The sequence below is a fragment of the Neolamprologus brichardi genome, chromosome 9 (assembly GCF_056152115.1).
Source record: "Neolamprologus brichardi isolate AB-2024 chromosome 9, ASM5615211v1, whole genome shotgun sequence".
In the NCBI taxonomy this organism is placed as follows: domain Eukaryota; kingdom Metazoa; phylum Chordata; class Actinopteri; order Cichliformes; family Cichlidae; genus Neolamprologus; species Neolamprologus brichardi.
The window spans coordinates 6,515,001-6,539,900 of NC_142112.1; the positions used below are offsets into that span (position 1 = coordinate 6,515,001).

General features: G+C 38.9%; 2 protein-coding genes across 2 annotated transcripts in view; one reads left to right on the top strand and one right to left on the bottom strand.

Moving 5' to 3' along the window:
* Nucleotides 1-430: 430 nt before the first annotated feature.
* pde1ca (phosphodiesterase 1C, calmodulin-dependent a) overlaps nucleotides 431-24,900 on the top strand; it is a 63,094-nt gene continuing 38,624 nt past the window's right edge. The window contains exons 1-3 of the mRNA XM_087845746.1: nucleotides 431-515; nucleotides 11,756-11,806; nucleotides 11,974-12,133. Coding sequence (XP_087701872.1) covers nucleotides 431-515; nucleotides 11,756-11,806; nucleotides 11,974-12,133 — 296 coding nt within the window. The remainder of the gene's footprint in view (nucleotides 516-11,755; nucleotides 11,807-11,973; nucleotides 12,134-24,900) is intronic.
* On the bottom strand, nucleotides 19,831-24,705 carry LOC148101148 (uncharacterized). Its single transcript, XM_087845566.1, has 6 exons — nucleotides 24,611-24,705; nucleotides 24,473-24,524; nucleotides 23,864-23,914; nucleotides 23,513-23,572; nucleotides 22,285-22,347; nucleotides 19,831-22,129 (listed from the first exon to the last, which is right to left on the bottom strand). The coding sequence occupies exons 1-6, from the start codon at nucleotides 24,703-24,705 to the stop codon at nucleotides 19,904-19,906; spliced, it is 2,547 nt and encodes an 848-aa protein (XP_087701692.1). The 3' UTR covers nucleotides 19,831-19,903.

The following is a 24,900-nucleotide window of genomic DNA, read 5'->3' on the forward strand; positions in this document are numbered from 1 at the left end:
CTTTTTCTGACAAAGTTGTATTTTTACTCAGTTGAATATAGCATTTGTATTCTATTTTTATCCTATTGTATATACTATTTTATTTTATTCTATTCTATACAGTATCTTATTCTTATTGTATTCCAGTGTTCTCTAATTTTTGCTATATAACTTTGCACTGTCCACTTTCTGCTGTAACAAAACAAATGCCCCACGTGTGGGACGAAATAAGGTTATCTTATCTTATCTCATCATATCTTAAAACAACTGCTCAAAGCTCAGCACCACCTCCAGCATCTGAAATGACTATAAGCAGAGCCAAGGTTACACCCACTTGAGGGGAAAAAGCCTCCTGGCTCTCAACCCTCCTGGGAAACAGTGATCTGCTTTCAACATTAATCCACTCACAAACAAGGTATTACAGGAGTGTACAGGAGAATCAAGAGTCACGATGGCAGAATCTAAATCTAAAAAACATGGATTTAAAAAATGTCGGAGTGCCACGTTCAGCATTGATGGCTTCAGCTTTACAATTGGTAAGAGACTTTGAAAAAAAACCCAAACATATATATATATATATATATATATATATATATATTTTTTTTTTTTTTTTACACATATATACATGTGTATATACGTGTGTGAGTGGGTGGGTGGGGGGGGGGGGGGGGGGGGAGCATAGGGCATTTTCTATTTGATGTTTTCAATATTTGACCTGTTGTTACTCATTTTTCTCCTTGCATGTTTTTCTCCACTGACTATGACAGATGGTCACTGGATGGTCTTTTCATTTGATTCAAAATAATACATGAAAAATGTTGAGTGCTGTGATTTGTCCTGAAGGCAGCATTATTTTTTCTAAATTTTCCTTTGTTCTGTCAAATTATCTCTAAATGTAAAGTTACATGATTGTGAAATTTAGTTGAATATGAATCATGTATAATGGGAAAAATTGCTATTTACAATCTCTTTTGCTAAAGTGTGCTGGCCCAGGAATCTGTGGTTCCAGGGTTTTGTTGACTTCAGGGTTCTTGTTAGACTTTACTGCTACTCTTACGATTGCTCTTGATGATGTAATGTTTTCAGTTTTCTGATATTAATGTTTTTTGGTTTCTGTCTTGATTTTTTTTTCTCAGTGTCTCCTCACTGTGTCCTCCTTTTTGCTTCTCTCCAATTTTTCTCTGCCAGACTGTTGTTGTCCTTATGTCTTTCTGATTTTTTTTTAATTCCTCTTTTATTATTAATTTTCATGTATTGATTATGTTTACTTCAGCAGATGATTTTCTTTTATGTCTTGTGTTTGCCTATGCTTTGTCATTGTTTTTGCCTGTCATTCATAACTTACATTCCTTTTTGTTATCTGCCAATCAGACCTCAATATACAGTATGTCCTGTATGAACATGCCTTTGTCCTTTGCCAAGATGTTTTTTTTTTATAATTCCCTATTGTGGTACCTGTTTTGGCTCATGAGTTTCTGTATTCCTTGTCTTAATGCTTTCCTAGTTTCACAGCCTGTCGTTTTGGATTTTTATTTTTCTATTTTTTATTGTTATGTAGGACTCAGATTATGATCTTTTTTATGATTTCTTCTTCACTCATAACTATTACGGGCATGGCTATATATCCCAAGAGCCTCACAGCCATTACCAGATGTGTGTTAGCCAGTGTTGGGACTAACGCGTTATTAAGTAACTACGTTATTATTGTGGTAACGAGCACGGTAACTAGTTATTATGCCAAAACCAGGAACAGGTTACTCGTTACTGGGATTTAAATAGGCTCGTTATTCGTTACTTCGTGTAGTGGCTATCGCGGAGCTTCCACAGATTCAATAACATTAGCAAGTGGTGGAAGCCAGCAGGTGGATGAAAGAAAAGGGAGGCAATAGGAGAGACCCGAAGCGGCCGCTGGTCCGAGTATCAGGTGAACTGAACTTCAGGTAAGAAGTTATGACCTGCAGTGTATCTGATGCTGTGTCCCAATTCAGGGTCTGCACGCTTGAAGTACGCATTTTAAGTGCGATTACGTCACCGCCACGCGACAACGGCTGTCCCATTTCGAAGTGTACTTCAAAGGCATACTCCAAATGCGCCGTCGATTTCCCCAAATATCAAGCGTGGTCCGGTGCACGCTTCGTGGTCCCAAATATCCCACAATTCATAGCGCGGCGGTGGGTGTGGATAATTTTGCCGCAACATACGGCAGAAGGGAGCGGCCGAAGAGTGAACTGTCAAAAGTAAGTACTGAATATGACATCACTTAATTATGTGCGAATGTTTAATAGTGAAGAACATTAAAACATTGCTGTTGGCCACATGTGGCAAAGTTGTGTGACATTAGTGATGTTTGTACTTTCAGCCTCTATGTATGTATGCATGTATGTATGTGTATATATATATATATATATATATATATATATATATATAATTATCCACACCCACCGCCGCGCTATGAATTGTGGGATATATGGGACCACGAAGCGTGCACCGGACCACGCTTGATATTTGGGGAAATCGACGGTGCATTTGGAGTATGCATTTGAAGTACACTTCGAATTGGGACAGCCGTCGTCGCGTGGCGGTGACGTAATCGCACTTGAAATGCGTACTTCAAGCGTGCATACCCTGAAATGGGACACAGCACTTTTTTTTTTCTTTTTTCTTTTTTTTTTCTTTTTTTTTCTTTTTTCTTTTTTCTTTTTTTTTTTAACTTTATTTAACAAACAATGAGTATACAACATACGAACAGATGAAGTATACAAAACAACAGAACATGAACACAAAAAGCCAGGGGTAAAAGAAAAAGGTAACAATTATAAGAATACACGCAAAAATTCACATACATATATTGTTTTGAGAGCCTTTTTGTTGGTGGAGTCTGATATTGATTGAATGTACATTTCCACATCCTTAAAAAAATGACAGAAATATGGTGTTTTGTTAGTAAACTTACATTTATGGATAAAAAATTTAGCTAAAAGTATTAACAAATTTATCATAAAAAAACATTTATCATACTTCTTGGGGAACTTAAAGAAACAGAATAAAACATTTTCCCATCGTAAAGAAAAGTCCCTTAAAATATGGACAATAACAAACCTGCTAAATTCCTTCCAGAATCTCTGTGTAAAAGAACAGTACCAAAAAAGATGTGTCACAGTTTCTGGATGATCCCCACAGAATGTACAGTTAGTATTTATGTCCCTTTTAAATTTTACCATGTAGTGACTGGCAAATGGGACACAGCACATGACCTATACTGTGAAAGGCTCCTCCATGTTAGCGGATGGGACTGGGGTCAGACTAAAGTAAATTAATTCTCCTTAGATAATTTTTTTCCAAAGATTCTTTCTTTTGTTTTCAATAGTTCTCATCACGCTGATTGATGCCCAAGGGGTCTCCTTTCCCATAAGTTTGATTCTAACTCCTACCGCGGTGATGTTAAATTGGGGTGAAACGTCATCATAAGAGCTTTGACTGACAGCTGCAGTCACGGAGAAACTTGCGTTTCTCTGTTAGCGAATAGCAGATAGAGCGTAGGCTCTGAGAGGAGGACCAGCGTTTACGCTACGAAAACACGACCGAGTGTTTTAACCTGACAGCCTGAGGTGTTCTTCAGTAAACTGGACTACCCGACAGAAGGACCCGAGGCCCCGCTGCACTTTTTCGGTAAGTTAAACGTGTTTATAAGCTAATCCGCAACTACCGTCCTTAGCTCGCTCCTGAGACCTAGCTAGCTAAAATGAGCACTCGGCTGTCAGGATTTGTTTAGCTGTGCAGGTGAATGAATTTACTAAAGAAATCAAGAGAAACGCCCCGGGCTGCTCAGTCACTAATTACTGTTACTGTACTTTTATTACAAGTATTATACTGTAAAAGCAACAGGCTGCACCCTGCTTCAGCTCCTGTGCAGAGCTGAATATTAAATGTGTGCAAACAACAGCATGTTTTCAGTCTCTTGCCACATCTGTAAAGACAGTAACAATTTTTTTTAAAAGCTTGTACTTCAGTAACTCCTCATTAATCAGGAACTATGGATTAAAGTACTGTAGTGTACTGTAATACTGAAAATACTGAAAAAAATGTAAGAGAAGAACTTCAGATCCTGAGTGTGTGAGGACAGAAGAATCAGCTTTATTTCAATATTGAGGGATAAATTTATATCTGAGTTTGATGGTTCTGTTGTCTTTGTGATTACAGGAGCTGCCCTCAGATTCAGACCTCAGCACCACCCAGTGACAGCAGACAGATCATCCAACATGCTCACATGTTAACTGCAAAATGAACTGATGAAAACAGTACAAAGGTTAAAGTACCACACGTGCTGTAGTGAAAGCTGCAGCTATTTTATTGATAAAGTTAAAGACAAAAAAACAAAAGGATTAATCACTCATGTAACCATGTCACTACATATCAGCATTAACAGGACCTCAGTTTGGTGTTTCACAAAGCTGCTGATCTCAGACCTGCACAGCTTCCGTTTTAAACACTTGATGTACTGAGCTGCATGAAGAGCATATGAGATTTTCTCTAACACAATTAAATAAAACCTGATGAAGGTCAAAGGTCGTCACTTGTATGTTGAACTACAAACTTGTCATCTGGAATTTTTTCACAGTTTTTTTACACATAGTGTGTTATTTACCATAAAGTGATTCAGAGTTATTCATACCAGAGTAACCAGAGAGGATCACATATTTTTAAATATATAACTTTCTACAGGACTGAATCTTCTTTATGTAAAAGTCCAGAGCCTCTGGGGAGTATCTGAGTATTTATAACATTACACAAACCAAAGGTCTCATCACAGTGTTGATGAAATGCTGGGTTTATCCATCTCCTGGGGCGGGCCTACGGAGGAGTGCTGAAGATTTCCCTGTGAGGGAGCTGCTGGTGAAGATCATGAGTCCTGCTTGATCAATGCGATGAGCTTCAGTCTTCCTGGTGTTTCTTAAATGATGCCTCTTGCACATAGCTGGACTGGCCATCGGGCATACCGGGCATTTGCCCGGTGGGCCGATGGTGACTTCTCGTTTCTATGGGCCGATGGGGTTTTTTTTTCTTTTCATTTTTTTCCATAATGGTATAAACACTGCATATGTGTCAAAGTCAAGGCCCGCCGGCCACATCCGGCCCGGCATACATTTATATCTGGCCCGCCAGATCATTTTATATAGATGTGCTATTATTGTTATGCATATAAAGCGCTAGTAATATACAAACTACAGATCCCATAATGCAGCGCTGCAGCCTCCTTGCTGAACGCTAGGCTAAGCGCCAGTGGGTGACTGAATATATGTTTACAGACATTGCTGGTAAACCCGTGTGTCTTATTAGTGGAGCTAATGTGGCTGCAATTAAGGAATTTAATTTAAGACGGCACTACGAGACAAAACGTCAGGATAAGCTGAAAAACCTAAATCCAGAGCAGAAACTACAGAAAGTAGAAGAACTAAAGAAGAATCAGACGTTTTTCATCAGAGCAAAATCACAAAGTGAAGCTGTTGTGAAAGCAAGTTTTATTGTAGCAGAGGAGCCAAATCAGCCCGGTACCACTCTGAAGAGCTGCGTCGTGTGTCCAGACAAAACGCAGATTTTGGCAAATGTGAGCCTGAGCAGAAATACGATTGCTGATCGGGTTTGTGAGATGGCCACTGATTTAAGAACACAGTTGTGTGAAAGAAGCAAAAACTTTCTTGCATACTCTCTTGCTGTGGATGAAAGGACAGACATGATGGACATTGGACAGCTGGCCATCTTCATCCTTGGAGAGGAAATGTTGGACATTAAATCGATGCATGGGACAACGACAGGAAAAGACATTTTTAAGACGTATGTCAAAGTGTAACCGACGTGAAACTGTCCTGGGACAAACTTGTTGGACTTAAAACAGATGGAGCGCCGGTGTTGTGCAGTGAAAAAAGCGGACTAGTCATCAGGATGTGAGTAAAGATGCAGGAGGAGAACTGTACCGGTGAGTTAACAGCATATCACTGCATCATACACCAGGAAAGGCTATGTGGTAAAGTCCTAAAAATGGAGCATGTAATGATCACCGTAACGCAAACGGTAAATTTTATCTGAGCTAAAAGTTTAAATCACTGTCAATTTCAGTCTTTTATGTAGGAAATAGATTCAGAGTTTGCCGACATTCCTCATCATACAGAGGTCCGTTGGCCGAGTTGGGGAAAAGTTCTCAATAGAGTTTTTGAGCTCATCAAGGAAATCTGTCAGTTCATGGACATGGCATGTATGATGCAGTGAAGGCATTTCACGTGAAGCTGTCACAAATGCACCAGTGCAACCTGCCTCACTTTCCCTGTTGCCAAGTAATGTTGAACCAAGTCCGCGGACTTTGCTGAACTGCGCCAGTGCAGATTCAGATGGAGCTGCAGTGTAATGATACACTCAGGGAAAATACCACACTGAATGGCCCGCACAGTTTATTAGCTCCATTCCTGAAGCAACGCCCAGCTCCGTCTACATGCGGCTCCAACTTTGTATATGCTTTCATTTATTTTTTCTGGGGGTTTTGGCAGCATGTTCATATTTCTAACTTGCATAATTTTGACAGGATATATTTTTATGAAGAGCAAAATATTTAAAGTTTATTTAATCTGGAATAATATTCCTGTCTGTTTTTATTCATATTTTCTGGAGTTTATATACTGCTGGGTGGGTGCTATGATGTTATTGATGTTGAACTTGTTTTATCTTATTGTATTTCTAAGGTTAGTTATTAGAGTTTCCAACCGTCCTGTAAAAAACAGAATCGTCTTGTATTCAGAGAAAATATTGCGTGTTTCGTATTGAGGTGAAAAGGACCACAGTTTGTCCCGGACTTCAGCTACAATGAAAAAGACACAAAGCTGGATTTATTCTGTCTTTGCTGCACAGCTGCCTCTTCTTCTCTCATTCTCTCCCCCTCTCTCTCCTGTTTCTACTTCAATCATGAAACTGATCAATGATCAGCTGATTTTGCCAGTATTTTCCCACATTTTCTAGATACTGTACCAGTACTGTGTGTAAAATGCCATCAAAAAGTCAATTAAGTTTTATTCTTTCTCACCTGTCTTTCTGTCTCCTTTCACTTTTTAAAGGTTGCCATGTTAGAAAAAATATTTTGCCCTGCCATGCTGTTTATTGATGTGGCAAATGAATGGTTTATGAAAATATATCTGTCATCAGTAATCAGTAATGATCATGTCTCACCTCTAGTCTTCTCTGTCTTAATTTCAAGTTTTCACCATGTGTTGTAGATAGTTCAGGAGGTTAACTCGACCAAGCAGTCTACTTTCGGGTACTGTTTAGAAAAGCAGAATAGGGAGGATGGTGTAGGTTTAAGTTTATTAGACTGATACATATATACCAACAAGACAGTGTACATCACTGTGACAACAGCGTTTGTTTTCATTCAAAGGCTTTATGGTTTTTCCTATAATACCTGGTGGGCCGGTCTCTAGTCAAAATGCCCAGGCCGATTTTTTGTCCCAGTCCAGCCCTGCATTTCAAGTGGGTGGGGGGTCAGCTTCACTCTGCTGAATAACAACGGCGCACACAGCGTCGCTGCTTTCAGGAACCATTGGAAGTTTTAAGGTTGCGCAAACCATTGAATAGTTACGGTAACCGCAGGGGTGTATGCTTGGTGGAACACTCCATATCCCACAATTCATAGCACGCCTCTACCGAGTGAAACAATGGCGGCCACCACCTCGTTTTTATATTCCTCTTATTCGTGTTTCTAGGTCACAAAAAAAACTTTTAAGATTTTTTCAGGCGAGAATGTAGGTGTGTAAACTCCAAATATCTGCTTGTTTTATCGAGACATCCCATATTAGTAACAGTTTTCTCACGATGTTGCTGCTAGCCGGCTAGCGCGGCTAGCTAGCTAGCTAGCGCGGCTAGCGCCGCTTCGCTCAAAAGCACCCGGGCTTGGCTTTCAGTGAAGCGGCTTACACTCGTTTCACCCCCCCCCCCCCCCCCCCATCGCTCACAAAGAGTCTGTTTCTCAGCTGGACTTATTTTTCGTTTATATGGGCCGATGATTCATTTATTCATTTTAGTAACGGTATAAACAGTGAAAGGTGGTTGTCCAGATGCTGGTCGATGTGGAAAAAATAACTGAGTTGTTTGGTGGTGGCTAACGCGGAGCTACAACAGAGGGCAGCTAGCAGTGGAGCTCAATCGTGGATAAGGGAAACCAAAGGCAGGAGAAGCAGGCGGCTGCCGGTTGGAGGGTCAGGTTAACTGAATTTCAGGTAAGAAGTTATGAACTGCACTCTATTTGGGTCAGATATAAACCGAGTTTAGGTGTAGTTTATTTTCGTTGTGCTGACTTTTTACAACCAGTTACAATAACTCGCTAGCTAGCACGAAGGAGTTTCTATACAGCTGTGTGCACGCTAAGTTACTGATGTTGAACTTTATGACAGCCTCCCCTGTCATTCTCTCGCCTGTTGAAACTTCAATCATGAAACTGATCAATGATCGGCTTTTCTCTCTTGTTTGTTTATCGCGCTAAACAACAGCAGCACGTTTAAGCTTGATCAGCTGTTGTTAGAATTCATTAGATTTTAATTTCTAGTATCAGCTGATGTTTGCTGGAGCCACAGCTGAAAAAAGGGCTGGTCCTAACCATGAGATGTCCTTACTGAATCATCAGAGCTGAACTGGTGATGGAGAAACAGGTTTACCTTTTAGGTGACATGAATGAGTTGAAGGAGAGTTATGAACTGTTTCTGAGAGACAAATAACAACAAGCTCCTTTTTTTGTGTAGCTGACAGCTGGTAACTGTGCAGGGGCAGATCTAGCAAAGCTTTTGCCAGGGGGCCAGGTAGGGCATTAACAGGGAAAGGGGGACACAAAGATATACTTTTCTTTCTTACTCTCATATAAAATATTTACCTTTTATTAAATAGTTATCTGAATCTTACAACCAAAGTTTGTATAATAATGCACAAGATTGGCTTTAGACCATTATTAATCATTCAGAACACTGTGTAAAAATAACAAAAAGTGAATGCAAAAGTACATTAGTATTTATTTTACGTGTTTGATGTGTGTGGCGGGGCGTGGTCTGCAGTGCTGCTGCAGGGGAGGTGGACCCACCTGAGCGGCATCTGCAATCACGCCTCTCAGGCGTAAAGTCTGTGCTCTCTCGGCTGTTTTTTGGTGTGTGTCGGGCTGTGAGATGAAAAGCTACAGCAGGCTTGTGTGGGTACAGCAACCATGTGTGAAAAGTGGTCAATAAAGTAATGCTACAAAGCGCGTTCATGCAAACATTGTCGGGTCTGCCGCGGTACAATGGGACTTCTGCTCATGAACCTCTGTGCACAGCGTCTGCAAATCGGGGCTGTACGAAGTCACCTCATCTTTACACAAAACTGTAAGCTGTCATCTGTGAGGCGCGAGCGGTGTTTGTTTTTACCATAGTTCATGGTGGACAATGGCTGCTCTGCTGAGTTTTGCTCTCTGTAGCCGTATGAATGATGACTGATTAGCAGCGGCATAGGCACACTTAAAATTTCTTCTGAAATTTTCGCTTTCTAGTTAGTTTCTAACGCTGAATTTGTTCTAGTTTTGTTTTTCACCTGCCTACCATGCAAATTTTTTTTCTGTTGTATCTTACTTCAAATGGAAAAGAAAATTAGGTCTCTTATGTTAGTGATTTGAATTTGACCAGTTCCATAAAGTAATAGAATGATTCCTAATATTTTAAGAATCTTATCATTAGAACAATAACTGGAACCCCTGATTGTAATTTAATGCGTAATACCCGTATGATCTCATATTTAGGTCTATGCAACACTGAAGCATAATTTCTGTGTTAATGCTTAGTAGTTTTCTATCTAGCTTATGAATTCTTAAATGACTACTCTTTAATCAGAATGTGATTATCACAACCTTTTCAATGTGAAAACTTTGAGATGAAATTATATTGTGAATGAGGTACTGCCTATATTTACATTAACAGAACTAAATCCCTCTGTGTGTGTGTGTGTGTGTTTGGTCAGGGTATAGATATTAGGGTTTTGTTGGGAATTTGTCAAATGAATGTAAGCCAGTATATTTTTCTCTGAATTGAGGAAAACTACAGCAGAAAATGGTCACAAAGGATAATTTGCCTGTTCTTTATCTCTGCCTTCACTGCCTCACAATTAGTGATAATAACTCCCTGAGCTCAGTATCCTAACAACTGACAACACATATTTAATTGGACCAGTTAAAATGATGACATAGTCATTTCCCATGCCTTCTGGTTCCCATGGATACTGCAGTATGTAAACACAAACACACACAGAGATGTGTGCTTGAACACACATACTCACATAGACACATTTGGGGGCACACTATATTACGTATTCACTCACTCATCCACAATACTGATTCAGATTAGTTTGAAAACAGTGTTTGGGGAGAGCTTCATTAAATGGCTAGGCAGCTGCATCCAAGCCTTAGATCACCAAGCAGAATCCAAAGCATCAGATGCAGTGGTGTAACGCACCGCACTACTGGAGTCTAGAGCAGTGGACACATGTCTTCTTGAGTGACGAATCACGCTTCATCATTTCGCAAATTGGATTACAAGTCTGGGTTTGGTGGTTGCCAGGAGAATGGTACTTGTCTGACTGCATTGTGCCAAGTGTAAAGTTTGGTTGACGGGGGATTATGGTGTGGGGTTGTTTTTCACAAGTTGGGCTTGGGCTCTTAGTTCCACTGAAACGAACTCTACTTTAGCATAGCAAGACATTTTGGGCAATTTCATTCATAAATGGTATATGAACTGGTTCACTTCTCTATTCTACCTGAGCACTCAAAGCGCTCTATACAACTTGCCTCATTCACCCATTCAGCAATGAAAAAAGGCTTTGCATAGAACACACACACACAAAATCACAGTGTTACCATTTTGTAAAACAAGGTTTAGATAACAAACAAGTGTATTTAACCCTCTGGGTTCTAGGGTAAAATTAGCCGTTTTTGATTAATTTTACCTCTATACAATCTCACGTCTGAACTTACAGTTATTTTTTCAAGTTGACATATGGTATTAAGACAATTGAACTAAAATCAGACCCCCCCCCCCCCCCCCCCAAAAAAAAAAAAGAAAAAAGAAAAATCTGAGTATGTTTTGACACACACACAAAAAAACGAGTACACTACACACTAACTAGACACTTCAAACACACTAGATGTCACAAATCTCTCACATCTCAATCCAATAGAAAACAGGTGGGTTTTTTTGTTTTTGTCTTTTTGCTCACAAGCAGAGTGCTTGCTAGCGCTGTCCTTAGAAAGCAACTTTTTAAACATTTCTTCCTGCATTTAAACGTGATGATAGCTTTGATGTGCATTCCTCGACCCCCCCAAACAGCAAAAGCCTTTCTCTGTGTAAGGTAGTATTATGATTTTCATGAGATTTTTACTCCAAGCAAATTAGTTAGAGGTTTCATGTTGATACAAAAACGCTTTTAAGACACCTTGCATGTGTCTTCCAACATCTTTCATAAGACAAAGCTGTATCTTAGTATATAACAAAACAGTCTTCCGCAGTCAAAATGCATTGGTTAAGGTGTATCCATTGTTTTTTTGTTTTTTTTTATAACAGACTACAAATTATACTTAATTTATTGGATGAATCTTGGACATAAGGTCTGAACAGGCAGGAAAAAATAGATTCAAATATCTGAATTATGAAAGTTTCAAACTTTTACATTTCTGATTTATATTAAGAATTACAATTTTAAGAATATTTATTACAATTATGCTTCACAGTTGCAAATGAGGCAGGGGACAACAACCAGCGCCCACTACCCCTCTTTTCACGTAAGTTCTGCACAGTATATGTAATTTTCTATATACTTGAAAGTGTCTTCAGGCCATGATGAATATATGTATTTTGCTCACTAAAATACATAAATGTCTCTGGATATTCAGGAGTTACGTTAATGTGGTGTGTGTTACTGGTAACAATCTGTATTAAAATTGTCCAGGCTCACGGTCCCAGAATGCACTGTGCACCGATGTCACAGCTCAAACAGGTGTCACTGACTCCAAAGAAATTCTGATCGACCCACGCAGTGCTGATGAGATCCTGGCTGATGAACTGCCAATCCTTGATGCACCAGACAGCATTGAGAAGACTGCTATAAGGTCAGATTTGGACACATACATAAAAATAACTATCAAATAGATAGACACACATCGTTTATTTCTTTGAATGGTCTTAAAGAATGTTTTTCTTGAACGGCATTCAAATCTCTTCTCTTCTTTCTTTGTTGGCTGCCTCTTCTTCCATTCTCTGCCTCTATCAGATTGCATCAGTAATATTGAAAATGTGTCGATGTGGTTTTTCACCCAGGAATGCATTGGCAGTGTGTGTTGGATCATTGTCATGTTAGATATTTTAAGATACTGACAAAAAGATTCTTTCCAGTCAGTAGAAGTGTGCCTCAAAAATGCATTACAATATTTTTAAAAAAATGCAATAATAATATTTTTGAAAATGTAGAAGAAAGAAATCCTGAAAAATGTTTTATTGATGCTTGTAGGCAGCAGCATTTAGAAATAAAAATAAAGGTAGAGCATTTCTATTCTTTTTCTACTGAGTTACTGTCAATGATTCAATTTTAATCAGTTTAATTTATTTATTTATACAGCACCAAATCACAACAACAGTTGCCTCAAGGCGCTTTATATTGTAAGGTAGACAGAGAAAAAAAACAACAATCATATGACCCCCTATGAGCAAGCACTTTGGTGACAGTGGGAAGGAAAATCCCTTTTAACAGGAAGAAACCTCTGGCAGAACCAGCAGGGCCATCTGCTGCGACCGGTTGAGATGAGAGAAGAGACACTACCCAATTTGAAGAGCGACTCTGTTGAAATAAGATGCCTGGAATTAGGGCCGGGCGATATGACCCAAAATTCATATCTCGATATTTTTTACCTGGACGGCGATATAAGATATATATCTCGATGTTTATAATATATATATACTTTAGCCATAAAGTAAGAACAAAAAGAGAGTTCTTAGTCAAACAGAGCATAGATGTACATGAAATTTACTTTTATGCTTTTATTAAATAATAATGCTCCATAAATAAAAGAAAACAATGTTGTTTTTGTGCATAACAAAAAGCTCACAATTGTGCAGTCAAAATGTAAACTAAAAGACGCTGAGCATAGTAACAAAGACAGATTTCACAGCTGCTTTGTTCCCAACTTCTACTGTGTGACTGACAGCCTGGAGTTTGAAATCCTCTTCGTAACCACGTCTCTTAACAGGTGCTATTTATGGTCCTTATACACAGTAGGGTAATATTACGTTGAAGCACAGTACGTATCACTCCGCGAGGCTCCTCGGTAGCCGTAATGCTCTGACAATCCATCAAGCGGTGCAGCACCGTAGCTTAGCAAAGTCGTACTAAAACATTTTTGACAGATTGCTGAGCGCTGTGTACCACATAAAATCGGTTCGCGGCCATCAAGCACAACCAGAATTCATACATAAGGTGCACTGTCAACTTTTGAGAAAATGAAAGGATTTTAGGCTGTGCAGCGCCTCTGGGCTGCATGGCGTTAGCGTGGTTAGCTCGTTAGCATGGCTAGCTAGCTAACGCGTTGACGGCGTCCAGCCCCACGCACGGGGCGATGCGCAGTAACTCGTTAATGGAGATTTGCCGTGTCCATCTTGTGGCTTCCTGCAGGTGAAGCGATGGGGGAGGAGGGGGAGTTGTGTTCAGTGAAGGAGGGGCGAGTAACGTTGCGTAAAGACAAAAGTGGACGAAAGAGAGGCAAACTTGCGGCTCCACAAGTATAGTTATAACGTAACATAGACTATATCGATATAAAGGATATTGTCACATCTTATATCTCGTATAAAAATATATCGATATTTTTTAAAAACTCGATATATCGCCCAGCTCTACCTGGAATTTTATATTTTGGTTCAGGCTTTTAAACCAGCTGCCTAAAGCACTGCTTTTGCAACATGTAACCACATCAGTAATTTCTATCAACTTACTTTGCTATTCTTATTCTTTTGTAGTGCAACTAGGGAGTATTTCAGGAGCAGTTGGTGTAGTTGTCTTTACGTTTGCTTAGGACATCACCTCATTCTTCATAGCCAAGTTTTACTCAATGGTGTTTATGCCTTAAGTGGTGAAACAAATTTGTTGTTTATACTTTTAACAGGAACCTTTTTTTTGCATATTTTAGAAAGTACTTGTTGTTAAACTAGTTTCCTTTACTACACTGTTGAAAAATGGCACATGACATTTGCTATCTGTTATGCCTGGGCTTGTTTCATTATTGTGAAACCTAGGTAACATAAACACTAGGTGTTGATATGGCACTGATGTGGTAATATGACATTTTAATGCCACATAACATTTTTGATGGGTAATATTGTAGATCAGCCCTTTTTGCCATTTTAAACTTTTATGAGGTACTGTTACAGAAAAGCACCATCAGATTGGACAGGAGCTCTTCTCTAAATGGTAAGATAATAATTGATCATTCCAAATCAATAATTAAATTTTTTAAATCCAAACTATAAATTTGTAATCATTCTACACATCAATAATCAGGACTCATCTCATCTTAAAGACCTTATAGTATGGTATCACAGATGTAGATCTTTACTCAGACTGCTGGCTCAGTTGTGGCTCAGGATATTTAAGTTAAGTTTAGTTTTGCTTCTCCTTCAACTTTTTTCACTCACCATTTCTTTATGCAGCACAAAGCATTCAGTCAATAGTTAATATTAACCTCTGGCTCTCTGTTGATTCTCATGTGTGTTTTCATGTTCTTGCTCAGACATGGTTGGATTATAAAAATACTTCTTTTTTGAAAATATGTCTTTGTAAGGAACTTAGCTTTAAATGGACACCCCCACTCCTGTTCTGTGCAACTGTTACAATGAACTCTATTTCTTTATCACCTATAGAATCTTTTTTACTTTGCATGACCTGTGCTATTTGATCAAGAAATAAATCCGCAATATAATCATTATCAGCATTTAAAACAGGCTGAACATTGCTGGGTACACTCCCAGATTGGGAGTCTTGCACTGCATGATCAATGACATTTGCAATCCTTTCTCTCACTCTGATGGATACTGATCTGGATTATTAACAGTGATCAATGTTCCCTCTGGGAATCTGGGAGAGAGTCCTGTCTGCAAAATATAGTATATAATGACCAATGCTGGGCAATTAATTATATAGTTAGTTCTTCAAAAAAGTAACTCAGTTTGGCAAACAACAAAGTTTTTTGCAGCTATTTTTTTAAATGCAGCCAAGGCTATTTTAAATAGACATTTCAAACTATTTACAGAACAATCAGCTGTTCTGCATCAAATTTGATGTTATTCTTAACATCTTAACAGATACCATGACCTGTAACTATCGTAAAATGCTTTGACCGGAAGTAGACACCTTTCGCGCATGCGGGGTACGGATCGGGTTTCCGGTACGGATCGGGTAGTGACAGTACACATCAAGCCGAGAACGCGAAAAAGTCCCGGATATGTTCTCGCTCCGCCCGTTTTATCGAGCATGCATCGGTGGTGACTTGTGTGGACTTGGTACAGCTAAATATCCCAGAATGCATTTCGTCCAAAACTCAATGGCGGACGAGCGGGTCTAAAAACTTTTAAATATTACTCTTTCTGGGTCACAAAATAAACTTTTAAGTTATTTTCAAGCGACAATGTAGCTGTGTAAACTTCAAATATCTGCTCGATTTATCAAGATATCATATATTTCCAAACGCGCTCCGACGTTTTCGGAGACGTCTGTGACCCGCCAGCTCCATAGCAGACAGCGAGGTTGAGGATTATTAGAGCCGGCGAGAACTGCTCCCGGCACATCGTTTTCAACCCCCCAGCGGTCTTTTCGCTACTCAGGTTAAACAAACCCCAAACCCCAGCAGCTGTCTATTGTATTGGGTGTCCACTAAAATAAAAATAAAAGCGTTCTAACATCTCACCTGCTTGTTTTTATTAAGGTATGTACACGTATGTACATGTACACTATTTTTATTAATAGAGATTTCACTACTGAGGTTAAACATGATCCGTCCGTACTCCTGTGCGTTCTCGGCGAGTCCGTACTCCCGTGCGTTCTCGGCGAGTCCGTACTCCCGTGCGTTCTCGGCGAGTCCGTACTCCCGTGCGTTCTCGGCGAGTCCGTACTCGAGTACTTGAGGATTGAGAAAGGGCCCCTGAATTGGGACACAGCCATCGTGGCCCAACATATCCCAGAATGCATAGCGCGGCGGTGGGTGTGGATAATTTTGCCGGAAAAAAAAACGGCAGAAGAGGGGCGGCCGAAGAGTAAACTTTTAAAAGTAAGTACTGAATATTATGTTACTTATTTATGTGCGAATGTTTAATAACGAAGAACATTAAAACATTACTGTTGGCCACATGTCGGCAAAGTTATGTGACATTAGCGATGTTTGTAGTAACTTGGTTTTAAAGCCTTTACTTTAAAATATACGCCGTTCAATAGTTGACATCTTACAGGCTTTGAATCCATGGGTCTTCCACCCAAAACTTGAAGAAATAATATCTTACTAAGCCTGCAAAGGCCTTTTATACATTTTATTTTTCTCTACGCCTTCCCTTGTTAACACCATCATCCCCCCGTGTGACATTCACATTGTGCAGTGTTAAGCCACACCCAGGTTTCCCCCTCATTAATGTTCCACACAGATTAACTAGGGGAGAATTCAACCATTATAATTATTTCATCACAACAGTTACACTTTCTCAGTCATATACCACATGTACGTGTATATGCTGCAGCTCAATCTCATTCTCAATCACTGTTATGGCCCTGCTAGGGCCGTAACAATCACAATGAATGATTAAGAAAGGGTGGATGTTAAGTCTTTTCATTTTTGCACTTTTGGGTAAATATGACCAGGGACAGGACTGGGAAGACAGAGGGGGATACATAGAAACTCAGGGTATACAATATAAACTGAAACCAAGAACAGAGTCAATAAATATAAATATAATGAAAACCAGTAAGTGCTGTAAAAAGACTTGAATGTCACGAGCATAACGACATATAATATTTCCACCCTGAAACAAAAGTAGTAGCTGGAATAATGCTCATAATGAGTTAGTTCAAATGTAAACTGTAACCCAGTGAGTCCTGGGTACCCATATGGAAAAGATATACAGTGGGGCAAAAAAGTATTTAGTCAGCCACCGATTGTGCAAGTTCCCCCACTTAAAATGATGACAGAGGTCAGTAATTTGCACCAGAGGTACACTTCAACTGTGAGAGACAGAATGTGAAAAAAAAATCCATGAATTCACATGGTAGGATTTTTAAAGAATTTATTCGTAAATCAGGGTGGAAAATAAGTATTTGGTCACCTCAAACAAGGAAAATCCCTGGCTCTCACAGACCTGTAACGTCTTCTGTAAGAAGCTTTTCTGTCCCCCACTCGTTACCTGTATGAATGGCACCTGTTTGACCTCATCATCTGTATAAAAGACACCTGTCCACAGCCTTAACCAGTCAGACTCCAAACGCCGCCATGGCCAAGACCAAAGAGCTTTCGAAGGACACCAGGAAAAGAATTGTAGACCTGCACCAGACTGGGAAGAGTGAATCTACAATAGGCAAGCAGCTTGGTGTGAAAAAATCAACTGTGGGAGCAATCATCAGAAAATGGAAGACATACAAGACTACTGATAATCTCCCTCGATCTGGGGCTCCACGCAAGATCTCATCCCGTGGGGTCAAAATGATCATGAGAACGGTGAGCAAAGATCCCAGAACCACACGGGGGGACCTGGTGAATGACCTGCAGAGAGCTGGGACCAAAGTAACAAAGGTCACCATCAGTAACACACTACAACGGCAGGGAATCAAATCCCGCAGTGCCAGACGTGTTCCGCTGCTGAAGCCAGTGCATGTCCAGGCCCGTCTGAAGTTTGCCAGAGAGCACATGGATGATACAGCAGAGGATTGGGAGAATGTCATGTGGTCAGATGAAACCAAAGTAGAACTTTTTGGTATAAACTCAACTCGTCGTGTTTGGAGGAAGAAGAATACTGAGTTGCATCCCAAGAACACCATACCTACTGTGAAGCATGGGGGTGGAAACATCATGCTATGGGGCTGTTTTTTTGCCAAGGGGACAGGACGACTGATCCGTGTTAAGGACAGAATGAATGGGGCCAAGTATCGTGAGATTTTGAGCCAAAACCTCCTTCCATCAGTGAGAACTTTGAAGATGAAACAAGGCTGGGTCTTCCAACATGACAATGATCCAAAACACACCGCCCGGGCAACAAAGGAGTGGCTCCGTAAGAAGCATTTGAAAGTCCTGGAGTGGCCTAGCCAGTCTCCAGACCTCAACCCCATAGAAAATCTGTGGCGGGAGTTGAAAGTCCGTGTTGCTCGGCGACAGCCCCAAAACATCACTGCTCTTGAGAAGATCTGCATGGAGGAATGGGCCAAAATACCAGCTACTGTGTGTGCAAACCCGGTAAAGACCTATAGTAAACGTTTGACCTCTGTTATTGCCAACAAAGGTTATGTTACAAAGTATTGAGTTGTATTTTTGTTATTGACCAAATACTTATTTTCCACCCTGATTTACGAATAAATTCTTTAAAAATCCTACCATGTGAATTCATGGATTTTTTTTTCACATTCTGTCTCTCACAGTTGAAGTGTACCTCTGGTGCAAATTACTGACCTCTGTCATCATTTTAAGTGGGGGAACTTGCACAATCGGTGGCTGACTAAATACTTTTTTGCCCCACTGTATATAAATCTTATAAGGTTTTTATCTGTCTTGTGTGAAACTTGTATGAAAAATATACAAGAGTGAAATTACATATAAGATCCCTTGAAAAATTATATAAATGAAACTTGCATGTTTTGGATACTTCTTAAAAAATTATATGACATTAACCCGACATATATTATCCTAAGAAGAAAAATGTAATATCATACTTATATGAGTTAGACAATCATGAGTGAAACTAAACTATTGTAAGTTTTTTATAGAGAACAAAAGATTTACTTGTGTTATCACAAACAGGAAACAACTAACAATTAACATTGAATGACAATAAGAAGGGGAAAGCCACAAATTTACGAGAAGTTTGCTCTGAACATGTGATTAAATAAAACCCTACTACATTAGAATTTCCCTCTGGGATTGATAAAAATGCTTTTCATTCATTTGTGTAAAGTTTATTTATTTCTTTGTTTAGCATTTTTGCAAAACTAGGCATCCTATTCCTGACTTTCAAATAATGTTTTTTCCCATTATTGCATTGACATTTAAAGAACAAACTTTTCCAATAAGTTTGACAAATGATTAAATCAACGCAGTAAATATTCAAAATCCATCTTGAATGTATTCTATATAGACAGAAAAGATGGAAAAGATATTATACAATATTCATATTGTAGAAATATTTTTAATTTTGCACAGAATCAGCAGATTACACAAAGATGTAGATAAAATACATTTTATATATAATTTTTATATATAATATATTTTTGTCTTTTTACATGACCCAGATTCATTATGACAGTGCTTTAAGGACCATTTAAACACCACACCACTAGCTTAATGGAATTACATTGAAATACATAAATGTTGTGAACATGCATTGCAAAATGTTTTAACAGAAATATATTCCACTCAGGTCAGAAACCCATGTTTCAATAAAGACGCTGTTCAAAAATGACAGCGTGAATGCGCCACCTTTCTGAACCGCTATGGCTTTAGACCTTGTTAGATGCACATTTCACTCTTAATTAGAATGACATTTGACACAATTGAAAGCCTTTGAATCTCTCCCATAATCAACCCCATAATCAGTAGCTCCACCTTCACATTTAGATTGAATCATTTACAATAAGATTTAAGATTAAATCATTTACAATAGTATGTATTCAGTAGCTGACATACAATTGAGGTAGAGTCTGGACACTGTATGTACATACATGGCCTAACTATCTGAGTAGCATTTATGGCTTTGTAAAAGCCTGTGGGAAAGTGAACAGTTGACATATAGCTCAGCTGAGTTCTGATAAGAGAACCTCTGGCTAACTTTTGCACTGTGCAATTACCATATTTTCCTATAGCATATAAACAATGACTATCCATTTCAACAAAGTGTGAGACAGCAAAAATACTTCCATTTTTTAGAAGCACCACATAATTGTTTCTTTGTTTTGTTTTGCTGTACGTGTAACCGTGAACAATGTTTCCATTCACAGAAATTCTCTTGTAGTAACTCACCACAGAGTTTGTGGGAACCTCTCTAACTGGGTGGAGAGCAGCTTGATCTCTCAGAGATATTTGTCTTACATTTGGTGAACCAAGGGCAGTCACCTGAGTAAACTTTTCATGCCTCTTGACATGCTGGGTTTCTTGTCTCATTTCATTGCAGAACTGTTTAACTTCTGCAGCTGCATTTGTTAAGAACTGCTTAGCTAAACGAGGAAAGGCACGGGAGACTGCCACTCGTTTGCATATTTGTTGTGGTACAGCTTGACTACTTTTTATTTGTTTCAAGAGGTACCCATTGAAACTTTCAAACATAAAGGCTGAGTGAGCCCATAAAGGACCCCATTGCACAACACTTTTACTCAAATGCAACAATGAATGAACATTGAATGTCATGTGCTGTTTTCCATACAGAGATTGTACACCTCCAACAAAGTACACTAATGCGTCGTGTGCGTGGTTTATCAGTTCAGTATTTAATTCGGACCCCAAGAGAATGCTTATCCCTTCTACCAGTGATGCCCAATGACAGTGATACTTCTGTGGAAGTATGCCTTTCAGAACTGGCAAGCTATAGTACAAAAGCCAATGTTGCCACTCGTGAGCTTTCCAGAATTTGCGTTCAATTAAAGATCTTGGAACTCGAGCGACGATACCTGGAGGTTTAATAGACAAGAGGTGTTTGTCTATGCTTGCTGTTTGTACACCAATGTACCATGGCTCAGAAGTGTTTTTAGAATCCATCCATAAAGATGCCATGTATCTGCACACACCAAGCAGTACACAGTGCATGTAGTCAGGGACCATTCCATTGATAAGATCAAACAATGGCAAATCTGCAAGAGGAGATGAGCCCTTTATCCCCAATATAGTCTTCCCTTGTCTTTCAGCTATTTGTCCTATTTCTACTGTGGTTTTATGATTTCTGTCACTTGGCTTTTCATCAGGGCATGCGTAAACCCTTGTGTTTCCATTCCCTTTCCTTGTTTGCATCCCAGGATGAAGGCAAACTCCACAGCCATATTCACCATTAAATTGCTTGAAATTCTGTAACAATGGTCTTGCTACAGCATCACACACACAGCACAATGTGTGTACTTTCATGTGTCTCTGTGCCTGATTGTTAGGATCTTGCCACTCAAAACCAACTTGAGAAAGATTTGCACACTCCTCGACAAATGGTTTAAAGAAGCAGGACATGTCTGGCTTTTTGGATCCAAACCATAAAGCACATAGAAGTACATGTTTGTCTCTACTCTCCGGTGGTATCTCATTAATGCAACACAATATTGGCCAAATACTAAATTTGGAAGACTGAAAAACTGGTACACCATCACAATTAAAAGTGAGGGACAGAAAATCATCTTTACTGGTAGACTTTAAGGTCTGATACAAGCTGCCATCACATATGTCCTTTATTACACGGCTACCACTGGGATCACCTCTGAAACATAGATCATGCACATTGTGGTTCTCAAGAATGTCTTTTAGCTGATCTTTTAATGGTATACTAATAAAAAAGTTACCTTCCTCTAAACTGGCTTTCACTGTTGTGAATGAAGAACATGACACACAATTAAGTGTTTCTTCCAAAGATTGTGAAGACCCCATGTACTTAGTACAAACTCTACAGTAATGATGTCGTTTAAACTGGTTTGTAATATCAGTGAAGGGTTTCTCCAGAAAATACCTGCTTGATGGAACTACAGTAGTCCCAGCAGAATGTAACTTGAGCAGTTTCAGCAAGTCCTCCATTAATACACCTGTAGTGTTGTGTCTCAAAGCAAAGGAGAGGATTGAGATGATGCTTTGATTTTCTGTTAGTCCACTGGAGCAGTTCACATCAACTCCTGCTTCAGGGGCGTTCTCCTGAATGGTTGAAAAAGAATTGTGTTATATTTGAGCAGGTTTCACTTGTTTTCATATGTAGCCTTGTTTTTTTTTTCAAAACTGCATTTACAACATAAACAGCAGTCATAGCGACGTTTGTCATAGTTAAAAATGCAATTAACCGCAAGTCTTACCTGCACCATTGTGACCATTTCTATTCTTTCCTCCTGTCTTTGGGTGGCATCTTCATTGTTTCCCTGAGAAGTATTCAAATTAACTACTCTTTAAAGAAAAGAGAGCCATAGAAGGGGAACACATCTTGCATTTGTTTCTTACCAGTGAAACCGTTTGTGGTTCTGGTATCTGCTCATCTCTTTGGGTAGCATCTTCACTTTCCTGTGAGGAATAGAACCCAAGTATTGAATATATAAATGAATTAAATATCCGAATGATATATTCCAGAACAAGTAGTGAGTCTGTCACTGGAAGGGGAGCACATCTTGCATTTGTTTCTTACCAGTGAAACCGTTTGTGGTTCTGGTATCTGCTCATCTCTTTGGGTAGCATCTTCACTTTCCTGTGAGGAATAGAACCCAAGTATTGAATATATAAATGATTTAAATATCCGAATGATATATTCCAGAACAAGTAGTGAGTCTGTCACTGGAAGGGGAGCACATCTTGCATTTGTTTCTTACCAGTGAAACCGTTTGTGGTTCTGGTATCTGCTCATCCCTTTGGGTAGCATCTTCACTTTCCTGTGAGGAATACAACCCAAGTATTGAATATATAAATGATTTAAATATCCGAATGATATATTCCAGAACAAGTAGTGAGTCTGTCACTGGAAGGGGAGCACATCTTGCATTTGTTTCTTACCAGTGAAACCGTTTGTGGTTCTGGTATCTGCTCATCTCTTTGGGTAGCATCTTCACTTTCCTGTGAGGAATACAACCCAAGTATTGAATATACAAATGATTTAAATATCCGAATGATATATTCCAGAACAAGTAGTGAGTCTGTCACTGGAAGGGGAGCACATCTTGCATTTGTTTCTTACCAGTGAAACCGTTTGTGGTTCTGGTATCTGCTCATCTCTTTGGGTAGCATCTTCACTTTCCTGTGAGGAATAGAACCCAAGTATTGAATATATAAATGATTTAAATATCCGAATGATATATTCCAGAACAAGTAGTGAGTCTGTCACTGGAAGGGGAGCACATCTTGCATTTGTTTCTTACCAGTGAAACCGTTTGTGGTTCTGGTATCTGCTCATCTCTTTGGGTAGCATCTTCACTTTCCTGTGAGGAATAGAACCCAAGTATTGAATATATAAATGATTTAAATATCCGAATGATATATTCCAAAACAAGTAGTGAGTCTGTCACTGGAAGGGGAGCACATCTTGCATTTGTTTCTTACCAGTGAAACCGTTTGTGGTTCTGGTATCTGCTCATCTCTTTGGGTAGCATCTTCACTTTCCTGTGAGGAATACAACCCAAGTATTGAATATTGAATTTATAAATGAATTAAATATCCAAATGATATATTCAAAAACAAGTAGTGAGTCTGTCACTGACATTTAAACAGCTTAATGGTAAGCTGTACTTTTCACTTTTACAATGTGATGGAGTAGCGTAGAAGAGACATAAGAATGAAAGTAATGCTTTATTGTGGCCTTTTTTCTGTATGTTGCTTTTAAAAGGAGAGAGAAAGAGAGAGAGAAAGAGAGAGAGAGAGAGAGAGAGACTATAATAATGTATTTTTATTTACCATTGGAACTGTGAAAGTTCCTTCTCTCTGGCTGTCATCTTCACCATTGTCCTTGAAATGATACAAATTAACAACTTGTTTAAGATACATTTTTCACAGCTCCTCTGAAAACCGTCAGGATGAAATTTCCATGTTGTTATTATTATCATTGTTATTATTCTTAATGTTTTTATTGACCTTTAAATAAACACAATGAAAGAGGTTGGCTTCTAAGTAAAAAACTACATTTTTTTTATTATATTTATCATCTCACAATTACTTAAGTAGCACTTCAGATTCCTTTCAATGCAGAAACATTATGAATATAGTCTAGATTCTCAAATACTTTGCATTTTCTTATCATAACTAACCTAAACAGAATTCATCAGTCATTTGGCAAACACAATAAATTATGTTGCATAACTTATTTAAAATAAATATCTATGTAAGTGTATGGAATTATTCGTTTGTTAACCTGCTTAGTACACACAACACAAAAATATAAGCCACGTTATGGGTGTCAAATTAGAACTGAAATGTTCCACTTAACCAAACTATTAAAACCCAAACACTTTGTATCAAGTGCTACTATGGTAGCTGATAAGACATTAACGATATACATTCACTTACTTGTTGTTGTGTGTTGTGCTGTCCGATGTCAGTCAAAGCTCTGTCGATTTTTCTAAAAAAATAAATAAATTCTTGTAGCTTTCATAACAATGACAGAAACTGACAACTGTATTAACTTATTGGCAAAGGTGCATATACCGTTTTTTCCATCTGGTCAAAGTACGTGAAGGAACGTTTTTCCGCATCCAGTCTATTTCACTTGTGTCAGATCTATAATGTTTTCTTTTCGGCATCGCTGTCTCTTAAGTTACAAAACTCGGTTGGAATGTCAGTATAGTCTATAATCTGTGAAAAACATATTCTACCGCCAAATAGAGAAAATACTGACGTAGAGCATGAACTCAAAACTTTGTTTTCAGCTGTGACTGCCATGATTGGTTAAGTGTAAGGTCAAATATGAGGATACACCAATCAAAGGCAAAGTAGGG